The sequence below is a fragment of the Callorhinchus milii genome, unplaced genomic scaffold (assembly GCF_018977255.1).
Source record: "Callorhinchus milii isolate IMCB2004 unplaced genomic scaffold, IMCB_Cmil_1.0 Scaffold14, whole genome shotgun sequence".
NCBI lineage: Eukaryota > Metazoa > Chordata > Chondrichthyes > Chimaeriformes > Callorhinchidae > Callorhinchus > Callorhinchus milii.
The window spans coordinates 14725474-14749379 of record NW_024704755.1 but is presented as its reverse complement, the minus strand read 5'-3'; the positions used below and the strand labels follow the sequence as shown (position 1 = coordinate 14749379).

The following is a 23906-nucleotide window of genomic DNA, read 5'->3' as shown; positions in this document are numbered from 1 at the left end:
TGCACTGAAAAAAAAATGGTTTATTTTGCATGTCAAAATATCATTGAACTTAACCAAATATGGACGATACAAGTGGAGAGCCTATCCCCCTGGCCCTTTTATGACCAGGAGAGGCGCTGCCTTCCATAGACCCCCCCCCCCCCTCCGACGATTGCCCCAGTTTGATAGGGAAAGAAGAGTTAACGTGAGATATAGTGATTATCTTCCAGTGTTCGGTAGTGTTCTCCCAGAGTTGCTGATGGTGATGTATTTTTTCAGTGATACAGTAGAATGAATAGTGGTCACTTCCCAGTGGTGAATCCATTTTATTGAAGTTCTCTGCTGATTGATAGAAGTGTAGTGATTCTAAGGTGAGGAGTTTCAAGGTTATTTTTCAGGGCCATCCGCTTTTGAGTGTTCAAATCCTGTGTGTGGGCTTCAGGCAGTTGTAGTGACTCCATTAAACGTTGGTTACAAACCCAGCTGACAGACAGACCGAACAATCTTTAGATTTGGAGTCAAAACAGTTTTTCAGTGGACGTGAAGGCATTGTGGTTTGGTAGAAAGTATTTATGGCTAGGTGAATTTATCCCAGGGGACGAAGCAATCAAACAACACCAATAATTTCAAGAGGTTTGCACAATGTAGTCCACCAGCTTCAGCTAATGAAACTTCTTTGAAGGTTTACCAGCCAAGGCCCATCTTCACTCTATGCCAACCTAGTCAATAGGGGCAAGAGCAGTTCATTCGGAGAGGGAAAGGTAGGACCAAAGCATTCCTTGGAGTCATTTCACAGCCCGTGTTACAAACTTCCTTTGAGACCAAAGACAAAATACCCCCCAATTCTCTCCATTGCTCATGGCTGTGGTGCTGCTCAACACCAATGAGAACCACACAAAACAAAACTAAATCGAGAAGCGGAATCGCTCGGGACTCAATATCCGTGACCTAATACAAGCCACATCGTTATAGCACCGACACACACGCAGGTCAAACCCATTCCTGCATGGAGCGTTTACAGTACAACAGTAGCTGGGGTGTTCCTTTCCTCTGCATTTGGAGGATAGCGTAGATCAATCCCAGAATACAAAGCAGGAGAATTAACGGGACCACGACCATTATGATATTCATTGCTCGAGTATAGTCATCTACTGGGATGTTGATGTGGATATCCACATCTTTGTCCTGCTCTTCTTTCGTTCCACCTTTATCATTGTGATCATCATCATCATCACTACCATCATCACGACCAGCATCATTATTATCATTATCATCTCCATTACCATTAGCATTATCTTCATCATTGCTGTCAACCTCACCATCATCCACCTTCGGTTTCTCCCCATTAAAGTCAGGCTCCACATCGACTTTGCATCCCATCCAGTCACGAAGGATGGATTTGGGGTAGCCTGGCTCGATTTTCAGCAGCTGGTTGTTAAACTTCCAGTATTTCGTGCCCTTGTAAAACTGTGTGTAGGCTGTCAATCAAAACACAATCTGTTTATAGGGTTTATCGGAATACATCTGACCAGTAGATAAGAGCAGACGGAAATTCTGTAGAATAAATTGTTTCAACATTTTGTTTTGTTCATTCATAATCAAACAGAACATTTGACCTTTGCTGAATCTGGCAATCAACAAGCCTTAAATGAGTCACATCATGTAGACAGCAGCTGGCCATTCAACCAGTACCAGGATGAGAATATGAAATATAATTAATACTGCAAACAACAACAATGCTCTCCTCTGTATTACTCTGCTGCTGCAGCAGGAACACCACTTAAGATTATACTATTGCTGGAACCTCATGTCTTTACAACGAGAAACTTCCTGTCCTTCCACATCTAGTGATGCCCCTATCTCACTCAAAGGGCACAATAAGATTTCTGGATTCCTGCACTCAAAATTATTTGTTTACAGCTCAGTTTCCCAAATTGCCAATCTTCAGTCACATTTTCCTGCAATTTTTCCTGATATGTTTATAAAAGCATTTCCCTTGCAAACGTCAGGGCATAACAGATCCAATGTCTCCTCCTTACCTGCATCATCAGTAAGAAAAGCTCCCTTTGGTGAGGATGGAACGCCTTGCCAAACATTGATAGACTTTGGATAGCCAGCATCTACTGATCTCCTTTCCTCATTGAAGCGCCAGTACCTGAAATCATCGGTGTGTTTTAATAAAAATAGTTGCATTCTATACCGCGCCTTATCACGTCGTTGAGATGTCTCAAAGCGCTTCAGAGAATATTTTGTAAACTGAATTGATCGTATATATTTTGTGGGTGAAACCCGGCAGCCAACTGCATACAGCAGTGATCCACAAACGGCCGTGGATTGAGTGAACAAATTATTATTCATTTTATTTTTTTTGAAGGGATTATTACCCATAAAATTTGTGGGATTGTTAGCCAGGATACCAGAAAAGCAATGCACCAATCGAGTTTCTACTTACTGCTAGGTAAATAGAGGCACTTACTTAAGGTTTAGCCCTGCCCGGGAATCAAACCTGGATCCTCTCGCTTTGCGAGGCGAGCGCTCTAACCACTACGCTACAGTACTGCACAAGTGAGTTGTTGTAATGACGCATTCATGTCATTGCAAACCACTCACATGCACTGCTCCCCACACAATGGGAATCAGCCCAGAACAGGTCAATCAATAGCAAGCATCATACACAGGGAAACAAAGCCACCAAAGGAGATGAATCAATATCAAGTTCCATGTGAGGGAAATAATAATAATAATCCTTGCATTTGATATAGTGCTTTTCACGTCTTGTTATGTGTTTTTGTTGGTGGTTGACAGGTCAATGCACCCAGGTCAGAATAAAAATAATAATAATCCTTGCATTTGATATGGAGCCTTATCACATCTTCGAGACGTCTCAAAGCGCTTCACAGAATATACTGTAAAGTGAATTAATGTGCATTTGTGGGCGAATGGAGACAGGGCAGGAAATTCCATACAAAACAAGTGGAATGGAGCCAGGGCATTAACTTCAATGCCAAGGACCTGGGCAGGGCAAAACCTTAAAAAGTCTCTTTACGTCATATGCCTCTGCTTACCCAGCAGTAAGTTGGAACTTGGTCGTTAGTTGATTGGTGGATCACTTTCTGGGAGTAATAATCCCTCCAAAAAAGCAAACCAAACAAAAATTTGGTCACTTAATCCATGACTGATGCGGGACACTGCTGTACACTATTAGCTGCTGCATTTCGCCAATAAAATATACAGTCAATCCACTTTACAGTATATTCTGTAAAACACTGTGAGACTTCTCAATGACGTGATGAGGCACCTATCAAATGCAAAGATTAGTATTATTATGAACTACATCAAACAAGAGGATTTAACTGAATATCTATCGATATGCAAGCTGCACAGGGATAACATTGTAAGAATAACTTCAGTTCAGATCACAGCTGCATCTTGCATTCTGAAATGAGAGGACTGATATCACATTTGCTGCTAAATGTAATAGTTCTGGCTCTGTTCCCTTATGATGGGAGGTTTTCCATCACACGCACACACTGTGCCAAACTTGCTGATCTTCGTGGCAGGCCCAAGAGTCCATTCAGTCTCCCATATGCAGTGTTCACGAGTCCAATAATGATTTTTTGTTCTGCCCCAGATGTTTTTAGCATGCAATGCAAATGGTGCAGGCACAATTAATAGTTACTGAATATGGTAATAGCATCCGGTGAGAGTAGATCAATATGACAACAACCTTTTGCTTTTACTTTATTGACAGTCTCCCTAATTTTGGCACCTTCACAATCATGTCCAACTACAATTCACACCAGGCTGTGAGGCTTCGTACTTCATCGTCTGTCAGATTCTTAGAAATAACAGGGCAGGTGAACCCCAAACCCAATTACTTGTTGCACAGTCACTACACCTTACAGTATATCCTGTGAAGCGCTTTGAGAAGTCCTCCTCATGTGAAAGGCGCTGTATCAAATGCAAGGATTATTATTATTATTATGTGCACATTGGGCAGTTCCAACTCTGTAAAGTTCCAATCACAATAGTATTACCATCGTATTCATGACAACAACATGCATTTATATAGCGCCCTTCACGCAGGATAGTGTCCCAGAGCGCTTGACAGTGGCGAAGCACGACACCGAGCCGGTACAATTCAAAGCAGACCTGTCTCCTTGGAAGAAGTATGTGAGGCCAGTGAGCTCCCACCAGATGGCTGAGTCAATTTTATCATAAGGCACGCCTCTACCAAGGTCCGCCAGGTACCGAGGATAGCCTGGCTCCAACATCGCTTCGTGAAACAACCAGAATTTATCACCTGGAAATAAAAGAAATAATCCTGTTACACCAACAAGATAAGACACCTACCTACCCAAAAAGTACCAGTGTACACTGCAGGCAGATTAGAAAGCCATAGATAACATTGTTTTTTTTAATCCCAAGTGGAAATGACTCAGAAAAGCTTTACGATTAATAATCAATTTAAGTTTACAACCTTTATTATTCCACCAAGAGGGTTGACTGCCCACAAAACACAGTTACGCCACTTTCCTGTAAATCCTGTGAAGCTGTCCTCCCGACGAAGGAACAGAAGAAGCCTTTCAGCCCATTGAGCCTGTACCAAAATCTTCCAAGATCATGGCCGATCTATAACTCAATTCCACCGTCCCGTTTCTTCTCTCCATATTCCCTGATATCCCTGTCTACCAAGCACTTATCTATTTGCCTTTTAAATTCTTCAATTCTCTTCTGTCTCCACTGCCATCTGGGGGAGTGAATTCCACAATCCCACCACACTTTTCATTCTAAATGGTTTAGCCTCAAGTTTATGGCTATGGCCTCTAGTCCTCAATTCTCTTGCCAGAGGAAGCAGTTGCTCACTATTCAGTCTGTCAAGTCCCTTTATAATTTTATACACCTTGATTGGATCACCCCCCAAGTTTCTGAACTCGAGAGAATACAATCTACATTTTTCCATTCTTTCATTTATAATTTAGGCCCTTGACACTCGGAATCATTCTAGTAAATCCACCCTGCTCTCCCTCTAAGGCCAATATATTTTTCCGAAGGTTTGGTGCCCAAAACTGCACACAATACTCCAAATGAGGTCTGACCAGTGTTTTTATGTAATGGTATAAAAGCCCTCTACGGCCTTGTTCCTGCCTACCTCTGTGATCTGCTAACTCCAAAGCGACCTGTCTGCTCCCTCCACTCAGCGGGCTCCAGCCTGCTCCATGTCCCCCATCTTGCCCGCCCCACCAATGGCGGTCAGGCCTTCAGCCTCACTGCCCTCCCTCTTTGGAACTCCATACTCACAATCCTTTTGCCTCACGCCCTCCCTCGTCTCCTTCAAGGCCCGTCTTAAGGCCATTCTCTTCCACTGCACCTTCGGTCACCCTCCTACCCCACCCTCCCTGCCCTCAGCTCCTCTTGATCCCAACCCCTGACTGTCTTGCACCTTGGGATGTCTTCCCGACACAAAAGGCGCTAAACAACAGTAATTTGTGGTTGTTGTAACATCACCTCTTGATCTTGTATTCCATAAAAGGCGCTATACCCACCTTATTATTGTTATTGCATTGTGGTTTTGCTTAAACATCACTTTCTACCATATACAATCATTTCAAAAGGACTTGTAAGAATGAGTAGTTACAGTTTGGCGTGCTTCACTGCTCCTTCCCTCACTTTGTGAAGTCTTCTGGACACAACTAACATAATTTAAACAAAAACTGAGGCCACTTGGCTGATTAAGCCCACTCCCAGAGGACACATGTGCAAGTTTTACTGTCGTACACTCACTCCAATTTATTAAATCTGCCAAAGGATTTGAACAACCACAGGTAAGATTTTCCAAGAGAAGAAAATATTTTTCTCTAATCTTTACCCAAAAGGCAATCAATCGAGCAAGAACTCCAGGCGATGAATTTATATTGTTCCACAAAGCTCATTTGCAATCTGTTGGCGACGTTCAGCTGATGCCATAATGTTCCATTGGATGATCTAATCGGAATTTATCCCAATAACTTGAAGTCCTGCTTTTAAGCAGATATGTAATTTCACTGTTTGCTGAATGCAAATCACAAAGACAAAGTCAAGTGTGCAATCTGTAACACTCTGGTCAAATGCAGAATGCTGACACAAATATACTTATCTTTATCTAAATGAGATTCTGTCCTATTCTAAGCCAAGCACATCAAACATACTACAGATGAAACGAAAATCCCAGAATGCTGGAAAACAAGCGATAACATAAAATGCTGGAAATATATAGATCAACCAGTTTTGCAGTACTTCCCCAGTTCTGTGCGTATGTGTGTTCTTGACCTCCCTTTGCCTCCGCATTTCCATTCCCTCCAATTTTACTTTACTTTCAACTTTACCCTCTTACACTTCTCCAACCGATCTCAATTCAAACTTAAAGAGCAACTTCCTCAAGACTTTCAAAGCATCCAATCTTTGCTGAGTCGCTTTTAGTTGGTCAAGCTGCCATGCGATTCTAGTGTTGTCATTGTCAAAAATTGCAAGGTAATATTCCGCGCAAAAGGTAACGTCATGAACGGCTCTGAGGGGAATATTACTTATTAGTATTTAGCAAGTAATTGCTCTTGTGTGTTTATCTGCAATCCAGTTCCCTGCCAATGCACATCAACACACGTTTCGGCCAGCATGCCCCTTTGTTGCTAACGTACAGAAAGAATGATCGCTGAGAGTGTCTACAATTACAGCTCAATTCCTCTTCAAAACAGACTGGAGACAAGACATGGCATGTTACGATAATAACAATAATCCTTGCATTTGATATAGCGCTTTTCACATCTTCTCGACCTCTCAAAGCGCTTTGCATAATAGACTGTAAAGTATATTTGTGGGTGAAATGCGGCAGCCAATTGGTCACAGCAGTGTCCCAGAAACAGTCGTGGATTGAAATGACCAATTTATTATTTTTTTTGAAGGATTATTATCAGGCGTGTGGAATAAGGAAACTTGCCCAAGGTTTCACCCTGCTGGGGTGTATTCAAAGCATGTAAAGTTATTTATTCAAAGAAGCATAAATCCACATTTTTACAGCATTCGGTTGGATGTAGAAATAATGAAACAAGGGGGAGAATAAAAACGCTCTGACTGCTGAGCGAGGCTGTGACAATCAGCCTCATTGAATCAGCATGTATCGAGCTTACCTTTAAAAAAGACAAACTTCCCATCGTGCCGCTCGTATGCTGCGTCAATGTTAGACGGCAGCCCCCTCCAGAAATGGCCGATAGGCATTGGGTAGTTGTCCAGGACTCGGTTATTTCGAACTCTCCAGAACCAGCGCCCCTGTTTAGAAAAGACAGCAAGCTCAGAGCACTGAACTCAGTCAGACCTCAGCAGTCATTATTGTAGAATTTTCAAGGGGGCTTAAGTTGACCTGTGCCAATTACCACAGCTTAGACCCAGCTTGATGCTGTGCTGGGAGGATGGTGGGGTGGGCATTGTGGAAGGATGAGATCAGATGGGCTGAACGACCTTTTTCGCCCAACCCAATCTTGTGGCCTGCCAGGTCGCCATTTCTGAGACGACAGTAATAGCTTCAGATGAATAGATATTCTCTAACAAGGGCCCCATGCCCTTGAGGCATTTACCCTCCATGTTTAGTGATAAAATTCCTTGAATTTGACAGTGATTTGCTGCAAAACCTGTTCAGCCGAGGTGAATTGTGTTGAAGGGCCCATTTCTGACACAAGGAGGAAATGGTTTCAGGAGCAGTGCAATTCGATATGTTTCATTATAACCACAGCACATGTAAATAGTCCATTCAAACACTCAGGAACTTTAAACCATTTTTTTAAGCCTTTTGAGAAACCAGCTCTTGAGGCACGTGAAAAGATCTATTCAGGAGTAGTTAACTGTTAAATATGAGTACCCCAATTTGATACGGTCTGCAAAATGTCTTTACCTTAAAAACAAACATTTCTCCCCGTAACATCGCCACACAATCGAAATTCCCATCACAGATGTTAGGGCCGTATTGAATGGGCCCATCTGTAGCCTTGGGATTCATTGGATCCTTGTCCTTGGGGATGTCTGGGATTTCAGGCTTTTCCTTGGTGGGAGTTTTGGGAGGTCGCTGTTCTGGTTTCTTTGGTGGCATCTTTGGTGGCATTCGTGGCGGCACCGTTGGCAGTGGTTTGGTGGGTTCAGGTATACTGTTTGGTGGACCTGGAAACAAAGGTAGAAACAGATCAGGAAAAAAGCCACTTTAGGATTTGTTCAATAAGGAACAGATCATATATTGGTTTCTGCTGGAAAATCATTTGAAAGATAATAATAAAAATAATAATCCTTGCATTTGATATAGGGCCTTATCACATCATTGAGACGTCTCAAACCTATTCACAAGATATACTGTAAAGTGGATTGTATGAGTATTTTGTGGACAAAATACGGCAGCCAATTGAGCACAGCAGTATCCCACAAACAGTCGTGGATTGAGTGACCAAATGTTTTTTTGGAGTGTGATTATTACCCCTGAAAAGCGATAATGGCCAAAAAATGTGAAGGATGGCAATGATTTTCTTATTCTACATACACAAGGGGATTGGACTGATGATTTTGCAATTATTTCAAGGTATTAGCTAACTTTCTCGCACTCCATCCCTACTGTACCAAAACACTGCTCTTACCTAATCTATATTCTTATAGTAGTCACTTCAAGAGATGCGATTGGTACGTCAGTCTCTTGCGCCTTTGCCCACAAAAGATACAGTCAATTCACTTTACAGTATACTCTGTGAAGTGCTTTGAGACGTCTCGAAGATGTGATAAGGCTCCATATCAAATGCAAGGATTATTATTATTTTTATTCTGACCTGGGTGCATTGACCTGTCAACCACCAACAAAAACACATAATAAGCACAAACTAGATTTGTCTCCTACCATCCAGCTGTGTTGAGATCATGTGCATGCAGTGTAGCTGAGCTGTCAATCATTTCCAGTTAAACAATATGTGAATAGATCAAAGTCCTGCACCTCCTCTGAAAACTTCAATTTTTTGAAGCTAAAAATACTATACAATATAAATTGTATGTTTACAAAGTGCCTTTCGTATCGGGAGAAAGCACTCGGCAGTACTGGCTGGGTACCTGAGCTGGGGATGAAAGCTGAAAACATAGGACATTCAGCCCTTCAAGCCTGTTCCGCCATTTATTTAGATTATGGCTGATCTGTATCTCAACTAATCCTGTCAATTCCAATTTCCCGCTTTCTCCCCATATCCCTTGATACCCTGACTTACCAAAAACCTATCAACCTCACTCTTGAAGGTGTGGAAGGTTCCAGCATCCACAGCCTTTTGGGGGAGAAAGTTTCCTGATTTTTACCACCCTTTGAGTGAAAAAACGCTTCCTGATTTCACTCTTAAATGGCCTGGTTCTAATTTTAAGACTATGTCCCCTTGTTTTGGATTCCCCCACCAGAGAAAATAGCTTCCCTGTATCTATCCTATCAAATCCCTTTATCATCTTAAACACCTCAATCAAATCACCCCTCGAACTTCTAAACTCAAGGGAATACATCCAAGTTTACGCAGCCTTTGTAACAGGGGTTTGGGGTAGGGAAAGTTGACTGAAATGACCCACACTTTATAACACAAAAGGAATTATGATCTCCCTCTCTGCCACCACCACTCCCCGCACACCACCAATTGACTCACCATAAATCCGCTGAATCCCCCTCAGATCATCTTCGGGAAGCAGAAAATTTTCTGTGTCCATCCACTGGTAGAAAGGAGCCATGATGGCAGCGGGATTGTTGGAATGTTCCAAGCCCAGAGCATGGCCGAGTTCATGCACAGCCACCAGGAACAGGTCATTCCCTAGAGATAAAAGGCAATAGGCTCACAACCAGAAACACTTTGCTGCATGGTCACCTAAGGAAGCAATACCAAACCAGAACAAGATAGACATTTCACTTGGTGTCAGCCAGAGGGGTGACAAAAGGCCACAGAAAGGAGGTAAGTAGAGAGCAGGACTGCTGTTAGGCTCACAGCGGTGGCAATTCTCAGTGCCAAACAACACCCCTGGCTGCATTCACCTGTTCAATGGCCTCGTGGTCACTTCCTAGTGCTTGTCTATTCCAATAAAGTGAATGAGAAAGCTGGCTTATAGTCACACTGTGAACTAAGCATAACATTGACATTACAGAAAACTGGTCTACTGCAAACTCTCAAAATCCAATTGCCCAACAAAAGTCAGCAATAGAGTTTTGGCAATGCTGTACACAGTAAAGAAATGAAGTTGTATATAATAATAATAATCCTCATATTTGATACAGTGCCTTATCACGTCTTTGAGACGTCTCAAAGCGCTTCACAGAATACACTGTAAAGTGAATTGACTCTATATTTTGTCGCCGTTTATCAACTAATTAATTAATTACCCCAAGCAAAATTTCTCAGAAGTGAAGCTGATCAATACTTCAAAATATTTGGATAAAATCACTCCACCATCGTGGCTGCAAGCCTACAACTTCCATTGAGTGACAATTTCATTGCATTCCATGGCCTGGGTGTGTGCTGAGTTAGCTGATCACCTGGGGAAGCACTAGGCACCCAATAACTGACCCCACTGTCCCAGGTTATCAAGAGGAAGATCAGCCTGGATTCTCTCCGCTGAACATTATCCAGGTCTGTGTGTGAAAGTCACTGTAATTAATCTGGATGGTTTAACCTGTCAGTACTGTTTGAACTTACTGAATACCCACCACAAGCAACTACTAGAAGATGGAACTAGTCTCCAACAGAAGGGAAAAAGTAACGTAATTCTTTCAGGACAAGAGAAATAAAGAGATTTCAAATCATTCTCGTAATTTGAGTGTCAAAATGATTTTTTGATAAACAGTTACACTACAGCTGGTGTAGAAAGACCACCAGTGTTTTATGTTGATCTCAATTCTGCTGCCATCAGAACTGTTAACACTGTACTCACAGGGCCATATGTTGGTGTATCTCAGGTCCCAAAAGTGTTTATAACTTGGGACGAGAGAGGCAATGAACTGTCGGAGGTGGAGGACCACACACACACACACACACGTTCAGGAATCTGGCAGAAAACTCATCAGCTCACCACAGCCAGCTGTGTGTTGTCCCTGGACAACTAGAAAAAAACGACTATTACAAGTACTTTTTTTTGAAGTGGAGAATTGCTCTATCACGACTCTTGTAATAAGACTATGGGTTCTATTTTACACAGATTAACCCTCAACCTGCTACTTTTGATGGATTGAAAACCAGACTCAGTATTGGGGCAGATCTATTTCTCAGTGATTGGGGAATCAGGGTGGGGGGTAAATTGTAAACCAAACACTATTTCAGTGAGAGAGTGGTAAATCTCTGGAACAAACTCCCTAAGGAGATGTTGGAAACAAATTAGATGGGATTTCTTTTAGAAAATAATATTTTTAATGAGTAGTTTGAGACATGACAAGTGTGGTATGCTTGGAAGAACTAGGCAACTCTGGATCTAAGGTTCCTAAAGCTTCCCATCGTGATGGTGGACTAATCCATACAGAAATAATTGCTATCAACATCTCCATTATTGTACCAGGATGGTAGAAGGCGAACTAGATGGATGTTGGTCTTTTTTCATCTAGCAATTCCTATGAATCAGATTCCACAAAATATACAGTCAAATCACTTTACAGTATACTCTGTGAAGGATTGTTATTATTATAATCATCTAGTTTACATCTAGAGATTATACGGTGTCATTCAGAGTAAGTTCCTTCTATTGCTGGTGCCCAGTTGGCAGTGTCGAGGGCTTTGAGATGTCCTCCCGATGAGAAAAGTGTTACACGAATGTAAATTGTACGGTGATGTACTCTCTTAGATTCCACCCTTCCTCCCTCAGAACTGATGCAGGGAAGCTTTGAGCTCCTTACCCAGAAGGTTTTGGTTTCTGAGGGTCCAGGGCTCGTCTGCATCAAAATGCGTGTCTCCTCCCATCCCCGGGCCGGGGAAGTAGGCGTGAGCCAGAAAACCGCCTTCACCATCAAATGGGGAGCTGTCTCCGTGGAAACGTGAGGCGAAGAAGATCATGATGTCAGCTTCCTTTCTGCGGTCATATCGAATATCGTAATAGGAAATCTCCTCGAAGGTCAGGGGTGTCGCCTGCTGCCAGACTGCAAAGGCCTGGCGGATGGCTTGGTGTGACATGTACTCGCCTCCCACTTTGGGGGTGTAGTTCTGGATGCTGAGAAGAAAAGCAGTCACTGTTAGTAGTGTCCACAATCCAGTCGTGGATTGAGGGACCAAATTGCCCCCTAATTTTTTTTTGAAGGGATTTTTACTTCCGGAAAGCGATCCACCAACCAACTAACAATCGGGTTCCTACTTACTGCTCGGTAAGCAGAGATGTGGAGTAAGGAAACTTGACTAATAGACACACAAAAAGATATGCACAACGGAACATTTGCATAAGGTTCACTCCGAGCTCCTCACCTGTATGTGAGATGATTGCGATTCCACCTCTGACCTGTGAGGGCAAACCGCTTCCGACGGAGATTCATTTTGATCTCGGTACCAAACTTATCGGGAACACCACAGCGGGGTTTCCTCATCCACCTGACAGGGTCAACAGACAACAAAGCTTTGGTTAAGATGGCTTCCTGCTCCATTCCCCAAGTTGCTCTGGGTCCACTGCAGTCACTATGAATACTCCTGTCCCTCTCGCTCGCTGCCCACCCCACTCGCAGTTTGCTTGTGACCACTTTACAGCTTTCTACCAACCGCGGATATTGTTAGGTGGTCTTAAAATGCACGGCTTGCATTAAAAGGACTGGATAGTCACTCCATTGGCTTTCCAATGGGAGGAAATGTTTAACTCTGTGGTTTACAGTGAGTAAGCACACTGTCCTTTCACCTCAATGACCATGTTTCAAATATGTTCTAGACCAGGGGTCACAGTGAGGAAAGGGAGAACCAAGCACAGCTTAATCGCTCTGGGACTCTGCCCTGCATGAGGGGTGCTATGTAAATGCAAGTTGTTGTTATAGTGTACAGTAAGTGAATGCACAATGTGTTGTCCCAAAGTACTGGCCAAATTTCTTTCTCGGTCTAAAATGTGGTTTGGGGAGTGATTTACTGGCAAACACACAACACAGTATGTTTAAGCTGTTGGAATTATGTTAGACTGAGCTACACTGATGAAAGCATTGCAGGTGTGAATTGCATGCGGCTCAATCTACACTTTTTAATGTTATTCAAGACTTGATCAAGACTTTAATAACACTAAAAAAAAAACCTACGCATGAGTTCTACACGTGTTGAAATGCACACGGGCTGAACAATGCAATCATTTTTTACAGTACAGCAGAAAATATAAATCTGCCCCACAAACTCTATACAGTACTGTCGTGAACACACACTATAAAGGCAGCCAAGTGTCAGCATGCTTTGTAGAGTGTGTAGTGTAGTGTTTCCTGGAGGAGGTTGTGCTGAGATGCTGAATCATTTTCAAACAGGTTCTTACGCTTTGGTGTTTTCATCGAGTGAGCCTGTGACTTCAATGCCGTAGAACCTCTGCATGGTGGCAATGGCATCAGAGAGAGTCTGAGCCGATCGCATCGTGGACATTCGCAAACTACCTTGAGGGATGTATCCGTACATCTGCAGCCAGGACTGAAACACAAACACATGAACTCTATCCTATTAACCTTGCTGTAAAGTCATGTAACCAGCAACAAGAATTATTTTGCTGTCCTCGTGTGTGGACAGGCTCCTCTCAGTTCCTGCCGCCCCCAGTTAAACATACCGCCAGCACTACCTCCCACGGCTCTCACATGTAGCTACTTGGATAAGGTGCTGGAGGGCAACTGTCATTCATTGGAACCGTACCTCAATGTGTCAACATCGGGGGAGGGATGTTGGAGGAAGTGCTCTGACCATTAGTGACCTTTCATCTCTCAATACTTCATGTAACAGATATCAGTGGCCATTCCAGCATGGCGTTTGCCTACAAAACAGTCACTGCACGTTACAATAAATGCTGTGAAGAACTTTGAAATGTTCTCCTGTCGTCAAAGGTGCTATGTAAACTCAAAGATTATTCTTAGGTCCTTTAGGGTAGTGTCTCAACTAACATCATGATTACCAGTGCCAAACTTGACCCTCACAGCAGTCACCACCAGTGTCAGCCATTACTAGTGCCAGCTACAATAATACAGTAATTGTAATCCTTGTACTTGATACAGGGCTTTATCACAACGTCGAGACATCTCAAAGGTCTTCACAGGATATACTGTAAAGTGGATTGACTGTGGGTTTTGTAGGCGAAATACAAGAATGCAATCAGCAGATAAGGCAGTTGATCTTGCCAGATAGGTGGTCTCTCTTATCGTAGCAAACCATCATCAAAGGCTCCTTGCAACGGAAACCTTGTGTGTTTGTGGGTCTGTACCGGGTTGAGAATTTGACTCTGCTGCTTAAACATTTCATTCCCAGGAGATTTGAGCCCAGCAATGAGATCAGTCCTAACCCAGGAGAAGCAAAACTAATAACAGATCAAATCCTTCTCAAACCAACTTAATGGAACACCTGCTTTTCACCATGACTCCTCATGAAAACAACTCAGAGGTTTTCCACCCAGACATATATTAATTCTGACCACAATCACAAAAGCATTACATTTCTGTCAAAATATTAATTTTTTTAAAAAAATCATACTGTAATTTGCTTTTTTTTAATTCCCAAATTTCAGCACTTGTGAAAAAGGGAATGGGAGCAAAGCCAGACCAAATATGTTGCTAATTGGAAAAACTCGCTTTCAGTTGATGCCATTTTTGCCTAAACGCAATGTTTAATTCTCATGAGCTCCGCCTCAGTTGGGGGGAGGGAGAGAGAGAAGGATATTGACGGCTGACCTCTGATATTTACTTCCATTTTGTGAAATCTGTTCCCAAGGCAGCCATATGTGAATTTGCTGTGTTTATGGGCCTTTTGGTGCAGATACTGACAAGTCACAGAAGCAGAGTTTCTGTTTGCACAATCTTTCCCTGGGGGAAATAACATACAACCTTCTTATCTCTGCCTGAACAATACAGGTGCAGATAAGCAGAATCTGAAGCATCAGAGATTGTAAAGAGTGTACTGGACTACCGCTGGAAATGAACCACTAAATCCACTCAACTCACAACAACAACTTACATTTAATATAGTGCCCTTCACGCAGGGCAGCGTCTTGGAGCATTTAACAGTAGCAGAGCTTGACACTGAGTCAGGTGGAGGTGACCGTAAACACGGTCGAAGTAGGTCAAGTCACTGGTGAATTTTCTACTGCTGCTCCAGCTAGAACAACTCTCAATAGTTAGGGCATTAGACTGCAGGATTATCAGGAGCCGGGTGGAAAGCACCCTATCCCTCAGTGATGTATATGCCTTGAGGTCCCTTGGACGAGCCAAACAAGCCCTGGGGAACTGTGGACCCTGAGCTCCCGATCACTTGCGACTTTAATTCTTAACAAACTAAATCATTCTTTGAATAGAAAAATAGAAAACAACCGTTTTTACAGGACATTAACATTCCAAGCATTTCAAAGCATTTCACAAGTCATTACCACCGAGCATAAAGACTGTTGAAATAGAATACGATGTGATAAGATCCCTATGATGATTTATTACACGTATGTGGAGAGACACCATCTTATACACAAACTTGATACCTCTTCAATTCAAAACTGTAGAATTTACAAGACTTACTCACAGAACTAGAGATCTCTGACACAGTAGGAGGCTGCTCAACCCAGTGGGTCAGCATTGGCAATAAACGACCAACAAAACTCCCAGATTGGAGTCATTTTGAAGGAATACTCCCAAATCCCTATTCTCAAGTAGCTCTGAGGAATATAACATCATATTAGACTTTTGTTGAAATAAGAGTTTAACAACACACCAAATAGTGATTGCACTCAAATAAGGGTCATTATCTTTCAAGTATTTTGAAGGCTAGATGCTAAAAAAAATGTTTCTGATCTCATCTCAGCCGTTGAAAGGAAAGAGTAGAGCAATCTTGGAACAGGGACTCACCAGTATTTTAATGCTGCCTTTATACTGCACACTTGGTAGCAATTCACTGCTAAACTTGCGTTACAAGTGGGGCATCAGGTACAATTCATACTGCAGAGTGCTGATGTACTATCTGGCTTAGTTGGTAGCACTCTCACTTCTGAGTCTGAAATTTATGGGTTCAAGCCTCAGGTGGGACTCTGAACTCATGGAATCTAGGATGTTACTCATAATAAAAATCCTTGCATTTGATATAGCAGTTTTCACATTTTTTAGACATCTCAATGTATCGGAGGTCCTGTCCTTTGGATGAGATGCTAAACAGAAGTCGCATCAGCCTGTTTAGGTGGACATTAAAAATCTCATGGCAACATTCAAAAAGAAGGGAGTTTTTCTTGGAACATAGTGTTGCCCTTTGCCTGCCTTTTTAGTGTCTACCATTCGTGTGTGTAGCCTAGACAAACTACATTTCACCTGCAGCCTGAAATTGATGCAGCTTTACACTGGATTCAGTTGATTGAATGTAAGAACATCTCCGCAGGTTTCCAAGTCCCGAGGTAAGAGCCAGGCAAAATCAAAAAGGAACTGTTTAGGACATTATCTGCTTGGCCAACCTTGAATGACACACTGGACATAAGCCACTACCGGGCTTCCTATAAACTGGCTCTGTGCATAGCTGATTAAATATAACCTCTCACTGGTGCTGACTGCATTTCCTCAAGCCTATTGTTTTACTTGATACCTGCTTTTCCTGCCGAAGCCAAGTCTATGCATCGTCTCAGCTGCTGTGTCAGGACGACACAGAAACCTAAAGATTTGCTTGAACAACACAGCCATTTTGATATGAGATATTTTACTCTCAGGCCATCTACAATCCCCAATTATAACACAACCACAAGTTACTTTATCTTCTGCAACCTCCAAATCTGCCTAGAATCCACTTTTGTAGTCAAGAGTCATTTTGCTATAATTTTGCACCTTTAGCATCAGTGGAGTAAAACTAGGGGAAAGTATCAATAATAATACTTGCATCTAATATGGCACCTTATCATATCAAAACATCCTAAAGCACTTGACTCAGTGAGTTATTTGGAAGTGTTGGGACTTGTTCTGTAGATAAACATTGCTGCTAATCTGCGCAAACAATGTCCCACAAGCAGCAATGAAAGAAATGCACTCGGTTTTATTCGGGTGAACAGCAGAAACATAGAAATTTACAACACAGTAGAAGGTCACTTGGCCCATCTTGTCTGTGCCGGGCTCCTTTAAGAGCAATAATTTAGATGAGCATTTTGTTCATAAAATATACAGTCAATTCATTGTACAACATCCTGTGAAGCGCTTCGAGACATCTCAATGACAGGATAAGTCGCTATATCAAGTGCAAGGATTATTATGATGAGGGAAGAATTTGGGATAAATGACTATTCCGAACTCCATGTCTGTCTTCAAAACAGCGCCAAGTGATCCTTAAGATCCACCCAAATGTGCAGAGAGGCAGATTGAGACATTGGTTGAATATCTCACCAAAGAACAATTTGCATGTAACATCCACATATCGGTTGAATATCTCACTAAAGAATAATTTGCATGCAACATCCACATAGTGCTCCAGGGCACAAAGACAATTACTAAGCCAGGGAACAGTTCCGCACTCCAAGTTCTCCTGACAGATTGAAAAGATTTTCCTAGCAAGTACTAAATTACCAGTGCGTTGTGCAAGTGTGGAATTCCAGGCATGGAGCTCCGTCCCTGAGGTCCTACCACACACACATTGCCACTGTGGAAGCTGCCTGCCAGCTGGTCACAGGATTTGTGCAAAACCTACATAAAGGGCGCAGACTGTTAAATGTGGTCACTGTATAGTGAATGAGACATCGACCTTCCGTGTAAAGCTACAGCCACACCATTGTGTTGCTACCCAGTTGTTCAAAATTCATTTTTGCATTAAATTGGTCACTCACTCCATGGCTGTTTGTTTGTGGGACATTGCTGTGCGCAACTGGCTGCTGCATTTCACCCACAAAACACACAGCAAAACCAATGATCAGTATATCCAGTGAAGGGCTTTGAGGAGTCTCGATGATGTAATAAGGCGCCATATCAAATGCAAGGATTATTATTATTATTTTTTATTATTCCTTTCCAAGTATACATACTGATCCAGGACAAAGAGACAATTAATAACCCAGGGAACAGTCCTGCAGACATAATACACCAGCGGAACCATACAACTGGCAAATAGCAACTAGCACTGACCATGGCTACTCACTGTTCACCTATAAATAGTCACTACACTTTACAGTGTAACCTGCAAAGCGCTTTGAAAGATGCTCCAAATGTGAAAGAGCCATATCAAATGTAAGGGTTATTGATTATTATTATTTAATTAGTATTATCTACAGTTACGTTCCCGAGTATCGGCTTAACATTTTGTGGAAGAGGTCCCCAATTGCAACTCTAAGAAGCCTCATTAGAAAATGGCCATCTATGTCTGTTATCTCATTTCAGTTAAAGCCGCTTTATTCAGCCAGTTTATCATTAAAGATTAGATTCAAACACACATGCCAAAGGTGAAAGTACAGTGTGGTGACTCATTGCACCACCTCGTCTCCTTGATGATTAATTTGTGAAGAACGTCAGTTCCTAAAGGCACACTAGCATTTACCTTGATTCATATTGCGATTCAATGCTTCACTCAGGAAGCATAATGGTAAGAAGATAGCTTAGGTCAAAGTTTCTTAGTCATGTTAACAATTGTCCTACAGGAAATAATGCAATATAATTTCCAGTAATACAGTACAATCCAATTGTAATGCACATCACTATATTGTGGGATCACTTAATGTTGTGTGTACCCCAATATTTAAACCAGGGGTCTCCAAACGGTTGATCAGCGTTAGGTGGCGCTTTCGCACATGATCAATAAGGCAAGAGATGGGAGGGATAGAACTGGATCGAAAACAAAGTATTTCATTCATCTAGAAATATAAATATAAACTTTAATCTTTTCACTGCGGTAAATACCACTCTTTCCTCTTGTAGTTATTGAGCATATGGGAGACACCACCAACTGCAATTGACCTGTGGGAGAGCCCCTGATTAAATCACTAAAAATCCAAAATGTGAGCAGAAAGTCAGCCAGTTCATTTCAAAACGCCAGCCAGTTTTCATGTACAAAAGGAGGAAACTGAACATGAAGTGGCGTCAATGGTGACCTGATGACAAAGAAGTCATCTTTTTGTATGCATGCCCACTGAATGTCCAAGTGCCTAGTTGGCAATTGAGTCTAGTTATAATGCTGGTTGACTTTGTGAACTCCACTCCTGTTATACTCTCTAGTGATTCATCAGTGAGCTAGCTCCTCCTGTTACGCAACTGACTCTTGCTCAAGTGTTGAATTCAAGAAAAATAGGGGTCTGTGATTGCTCAATAAGCTCCTGAGCAGATAAATATCCTCGCATTTGATATAGCGCTTTAACACATTAAGACATTTCAAAGCTTCTCACATGAATTTCTGTAAAATTAATTGACTGTGTATTTTGTGGCAAAACACGGCAGCCAATTAGCCAAATAACAGATATCATCTAATATCAACTGATTCATATCAACTTACAATCTGATCAAAGTATAATGGATTCATCAAACTAAAGATTGATATCTCTACAGAAACACGTCACTTCTCGATTAAAAAGTTGTACTGTTGATCAGAGATGGAGGTTCTGATGGGCATGAAGGTCTACAAGTGACTTGAGAAATAAGTTCTAGTGAGATATAAAGCTCAGTAACTGAGCAGACAATCCACTACCACAAGGTGTGTCAGTTTAAATGTGTTTATTTTACGTTCTGTATTTTACCCAGCAACGAGTTTATAAATCACAAGGTCCAACAATAATCTGTCAAACCTGTAGGAATTTTAATTCCCTGTACAAATGTTGGTATTGAACATTTGTTATGAATTGTATGTTATGTGCCAAAGACATCCATCATTTCAGGAATTATTGTTCTCAACTGTCAATGGAAAAAAATGACAAGAATTTATATTCTTTGGAAAATCACATGAATTAACCCCACTCTTAGGAGGTTTTTTACACAATGTATAACATTATTTTCATCTATTCAGCTGCCCAAACCACAAAATAGAAACCTGCCTTCCGGTTCTGTCACAGCAGTTTGCTTTACAGTGTACATCTGAGATACTTGTACATACAGTAGTGTGAAAAGTTTCATGAATATATGTGAGTGTGTGTATATATATATATATAAATAACACACACACTGTACTGTATCTCATTACAGCAGGTTTCATACAAAGGACTCCGGGATACTCGCCCATGTGAAGGCTACTAGCCTGCGTGAAGGCTGCTATATAAATGCAAGTTGCTGTTGTTGGCTCAGACCTGCACTGGTCACTGGACGATGCTGTTGGAGGCGGGGTGCTGGTTAGCAGGGTCTCTTTGGGGCTGAGGTCTCTCCGAGGTAACATGCTTGCCAACAGAATGTCAGAATCGAGTCAACCCTCTGTGACGATCCACAGTGTGATTCCTGAACCAAGTTGGTCTGCAATACTCCAAAGCTCTGCTGGCAACAGACCAATTAGTTTGGCTCAACCGCACGACTTGGGAGGGGCTGTGCAGCAGCAGGGATTCTTCCCAACTGATTCCAGTTAAGACCTAATGGGGTGGTCCTAGTTGGAGAAGTCGCGGGAAGCTTGCCAGATAGTGCTCCCAATGGCAAGCCATGTGGTTAAACTCCAGCAGTACAGCAACACCCACGATGGGGTTCCCAAACCTTGGCTCACATCAACCTATGTCTAATACTTTCCAGAAATAGGTAATATTTCCAGAAATATTTCCGGAAGAGAGAGCAAGATAGAGAGAGCGCGATAATTAAACAGAGAGAGCGCAAGATAGAGAGAGTGTGCATTTCATTCCAGACTCAACGAAATACAAATGCATAAATGGTATACATTTAATAATATAAATAATCCTTGCATTTGATATAGAGCTTTTCACGTCGGGAGGACGTCCCAAAGCGCTTCACAGATTTGTAGAGTTCTCAGTCTGGCTTGGACACTCTAGCACGGTGATGGGTTTACACATGTGTCAGAAAACCAGTTGAACCAAACAACATCAACAACTTGTATGTATATAGCGCCCTCCACGCCGGACGGCGTCTCAGAGTGCTTTACAGTTTCTGATCCCGGGACCGAGCCAGGGGGAGGGCGGGGGGAAGGTGACCAAAGGCACGGTCGAAAAGAAAGGTCTTCAGCAGAGACCTGAAAATGGGAAGGGAGGGAAGGGAGTGAGACGAAGGGCGTGAGGAAGGCAGTTCAAGAGCCTTGGGGCATAGTGGCTGAAGGCACTGCCGCCGAGGGTGGAGCGGAGGACTCGGGAGAGGCGGAGGAGGCCAGACCCGGAGGAATGAAGGCAACGGGGTAAATAAACATCCGTAGTATACACATGCTCATCGTGTTTACACACGCGCACTGAACGGTAAATGTCAATGCACGGTTCTGCACTAATTCTAATGCCTCTTCATAACGTAGTGAGCTTCAAACATAGGCACAAGCTCATTGTAGGAAGCCCTCATATATGAGAGTCTATTGTGAGAATCTGTACAAAGATAGAGACGGGTGAAATCGTTTCTGTCTCTGTATCATCTTGGCTGCCAGGAGAATTCCCCCCACCAACCCCACACAATATTCACCTAGAAATCTCAGTTGTTCCTGACCACCTGCTACCTTTCTCGGTGAGGTAAAAATTAAGACAGAAAATATGGCTAATTCAGGGGAATAGAATATTTACCTGGCAAATACCTCCTACGTATGGTGCTCTGTCTGGCTGGATTTTAAAACTTACACAAGTAAATAAACCACATAAGTCTGAAATGGCAGAGCAAACAATCAAATACATTCCCTTTTTGCCATTGTCTGTTTGCCAGACTACGTTGGCTATAACTGAATACTCCTTACAAACTTTGAGTTAATATTTTTTGTGACAGTCATTATCACTGTCAGCTTGAATGCACCAGGAAAGTTTCACACTCAGTGTAAACAGCTGATTTCAGCAAATATCGGTAACGTGTAAGGAATCTCACCACCATAACTGTTATTTGGATTTAAAACCACAACAATAAATGTATAAGAACTTGGCAGCATGAAATCCTGGCATTGTAACACCAACAAGTCCCCATGTGACTCAAGAGTTCATTACTCCCAAGCGTCAACTCACCTTAATATTGAACAAAGCATCCTCCTGCATATTAATACTATATACAGTAGTAGTCTGTCAGTGCATAGTTTACTGAATTTACTCATATATTAAAGGTGTCATGTATTTGTGTACATTTATACTGTACATTTATACTGTGCATATTACTGCACAGTATTACTATATAGAGAAATGACCTTTTCTTAATCCATGCTTTGTTCTTACCAACAATGAAAATTGCATATTATAATATAAAAATTGCAATAGGCTGTCACGTTTCACCCACAAAATAGTCAATCCACTTTACAATATATTACGTGAAGCGCTTTTGAGACGTCTCAATGATGTGATAAATGCAAGGACTATTATTAATAATATTGCATGATCTGTGCATACATATTTACTGACTGTCCATCCTTGTGTCCACTGTACAGTTTGTCTGCGTAAATTGATACTGTAGAGGTCAGTGCATATCAGGGCTGGACAATGGGTCTCTCCTCGGCACATAATGCACATTCGATCCACAGATTAACATTGCACAAAGTGCATGGATGCTTAATACTGAGCAGAAAGAGAATTTCATTCCATGCATACTGATATGCAATGAGTCAGCCGCCCAAATATTGTGCAGCGAGTCTGTCCATATACATCAATACTGTAAGAATCTAACAGCCTATTAACTGCACAAAACTAGAGTCTGTGCATTTTACTCCTGGACAATGAGACAGACAATCCGTGCATCATGAAGACTGATCAGAGTTTCTGTATAGTGAAGTCTAGACTGTACATCCTTAGTGAATATTAGTGCTGCACAATCAGGGACTATTAATAAGTGCAACAGTTGATTATGAAGGTGCATCTGAGTGGGTGGGTGAGTGGGTGAGTGAGTGAGTGAGTGGGTGAGCCAGTGTAACAGTAGCTGCCCACCTTCTGCACTGAGACACACAAATGTGTTCTTGACTTACCTCTGCGCTGAAGTTGTCCTGCTCTGCTCGGCTCAGCATGGTGAGGAGCCCGAGAGTAAGAGCTATTGCCTCCCGCGAGCCCCAGTGCGGCTTCCCGGCCATATTCCCAGCGATCAGACTCCAACCGAGCCCGACCGTGGTGGCTGCCCCGCTCTGTGTGTGTGTGTGTCTGTGTGTGTGAGCTGTGCTGAGCTGAGCTGAGCTGAGAGGAGCGGCTCCAGTGCGCATGAGCGAGCCCACCACAGCCTCTTCCAAGTCACAGCGCAACAAAGCAACCAGGAAAGGGAGCAGCCGAGGTCTTAAAGGGACCTCACTGGCTCTCCAGTGAACAGTGAGCACATCCCACAGTGACTGCATAAAGGCTGACACATTGTGGGTACTTTTATATCCTGTGGACAGGGCGATCAAAAAAAAAGACCCGACACCATTGCAATGTCGAATAAGTCTTAAAGAAATTAGAATTTCGTTTAGATAATAGAGCAATGTCATGACCTTTTTGGTCACCCTGTATTTTGTGTGTGTGTTTCACTATATATATATATATATATATACCCACACACAAACACACACCCAGTCAATCTACATCGCAATACATATAATTGCTTCTGTGAAGCACTTGTGACGTCTCAAAGACTTGATAAGGTGCTGGATCAAATGTAAGAATTATTATTATATAAAAGTTGATTAAAAACAAACAGCATTTAAAAGAACCGGAAAGTCTTCGGGAAT

At 42.3% G+C, this 23906-nt stretch overlaps 1 protein-coding gene across 1 annotated transcript; it reads right to left on the bottom strand.

Annotated features, from left to right (window-relative positions):
• Positions 1-23397, bottom strand: mmp15b (matrix metallopeptidase 15b). The gene is made up of 10 exons (XM_007904668.2): positions 23178-23397; positions 13471-13619; positions 12441-12563; positions 11882-12192; positions 9657-9818; positions 7901-8163; positions 7143-7281; positions 4132-4282; positions 2019-2134; positions 1-1457 (listed from the first exon to the last, which is right to left on the bottom strand). Exons 1-10 carry the CDS (start codon positions 23277-23279, stop codon positions 970-972), a joined length of 2004 nt encoding a protein of 667 aa, XP_007902859.1. The 5' UTR covers positions 23280-23397; the 3' UTR covers positions 1-969.
• Positions 23398-23906: the final 509 nt, after the last annotated feature.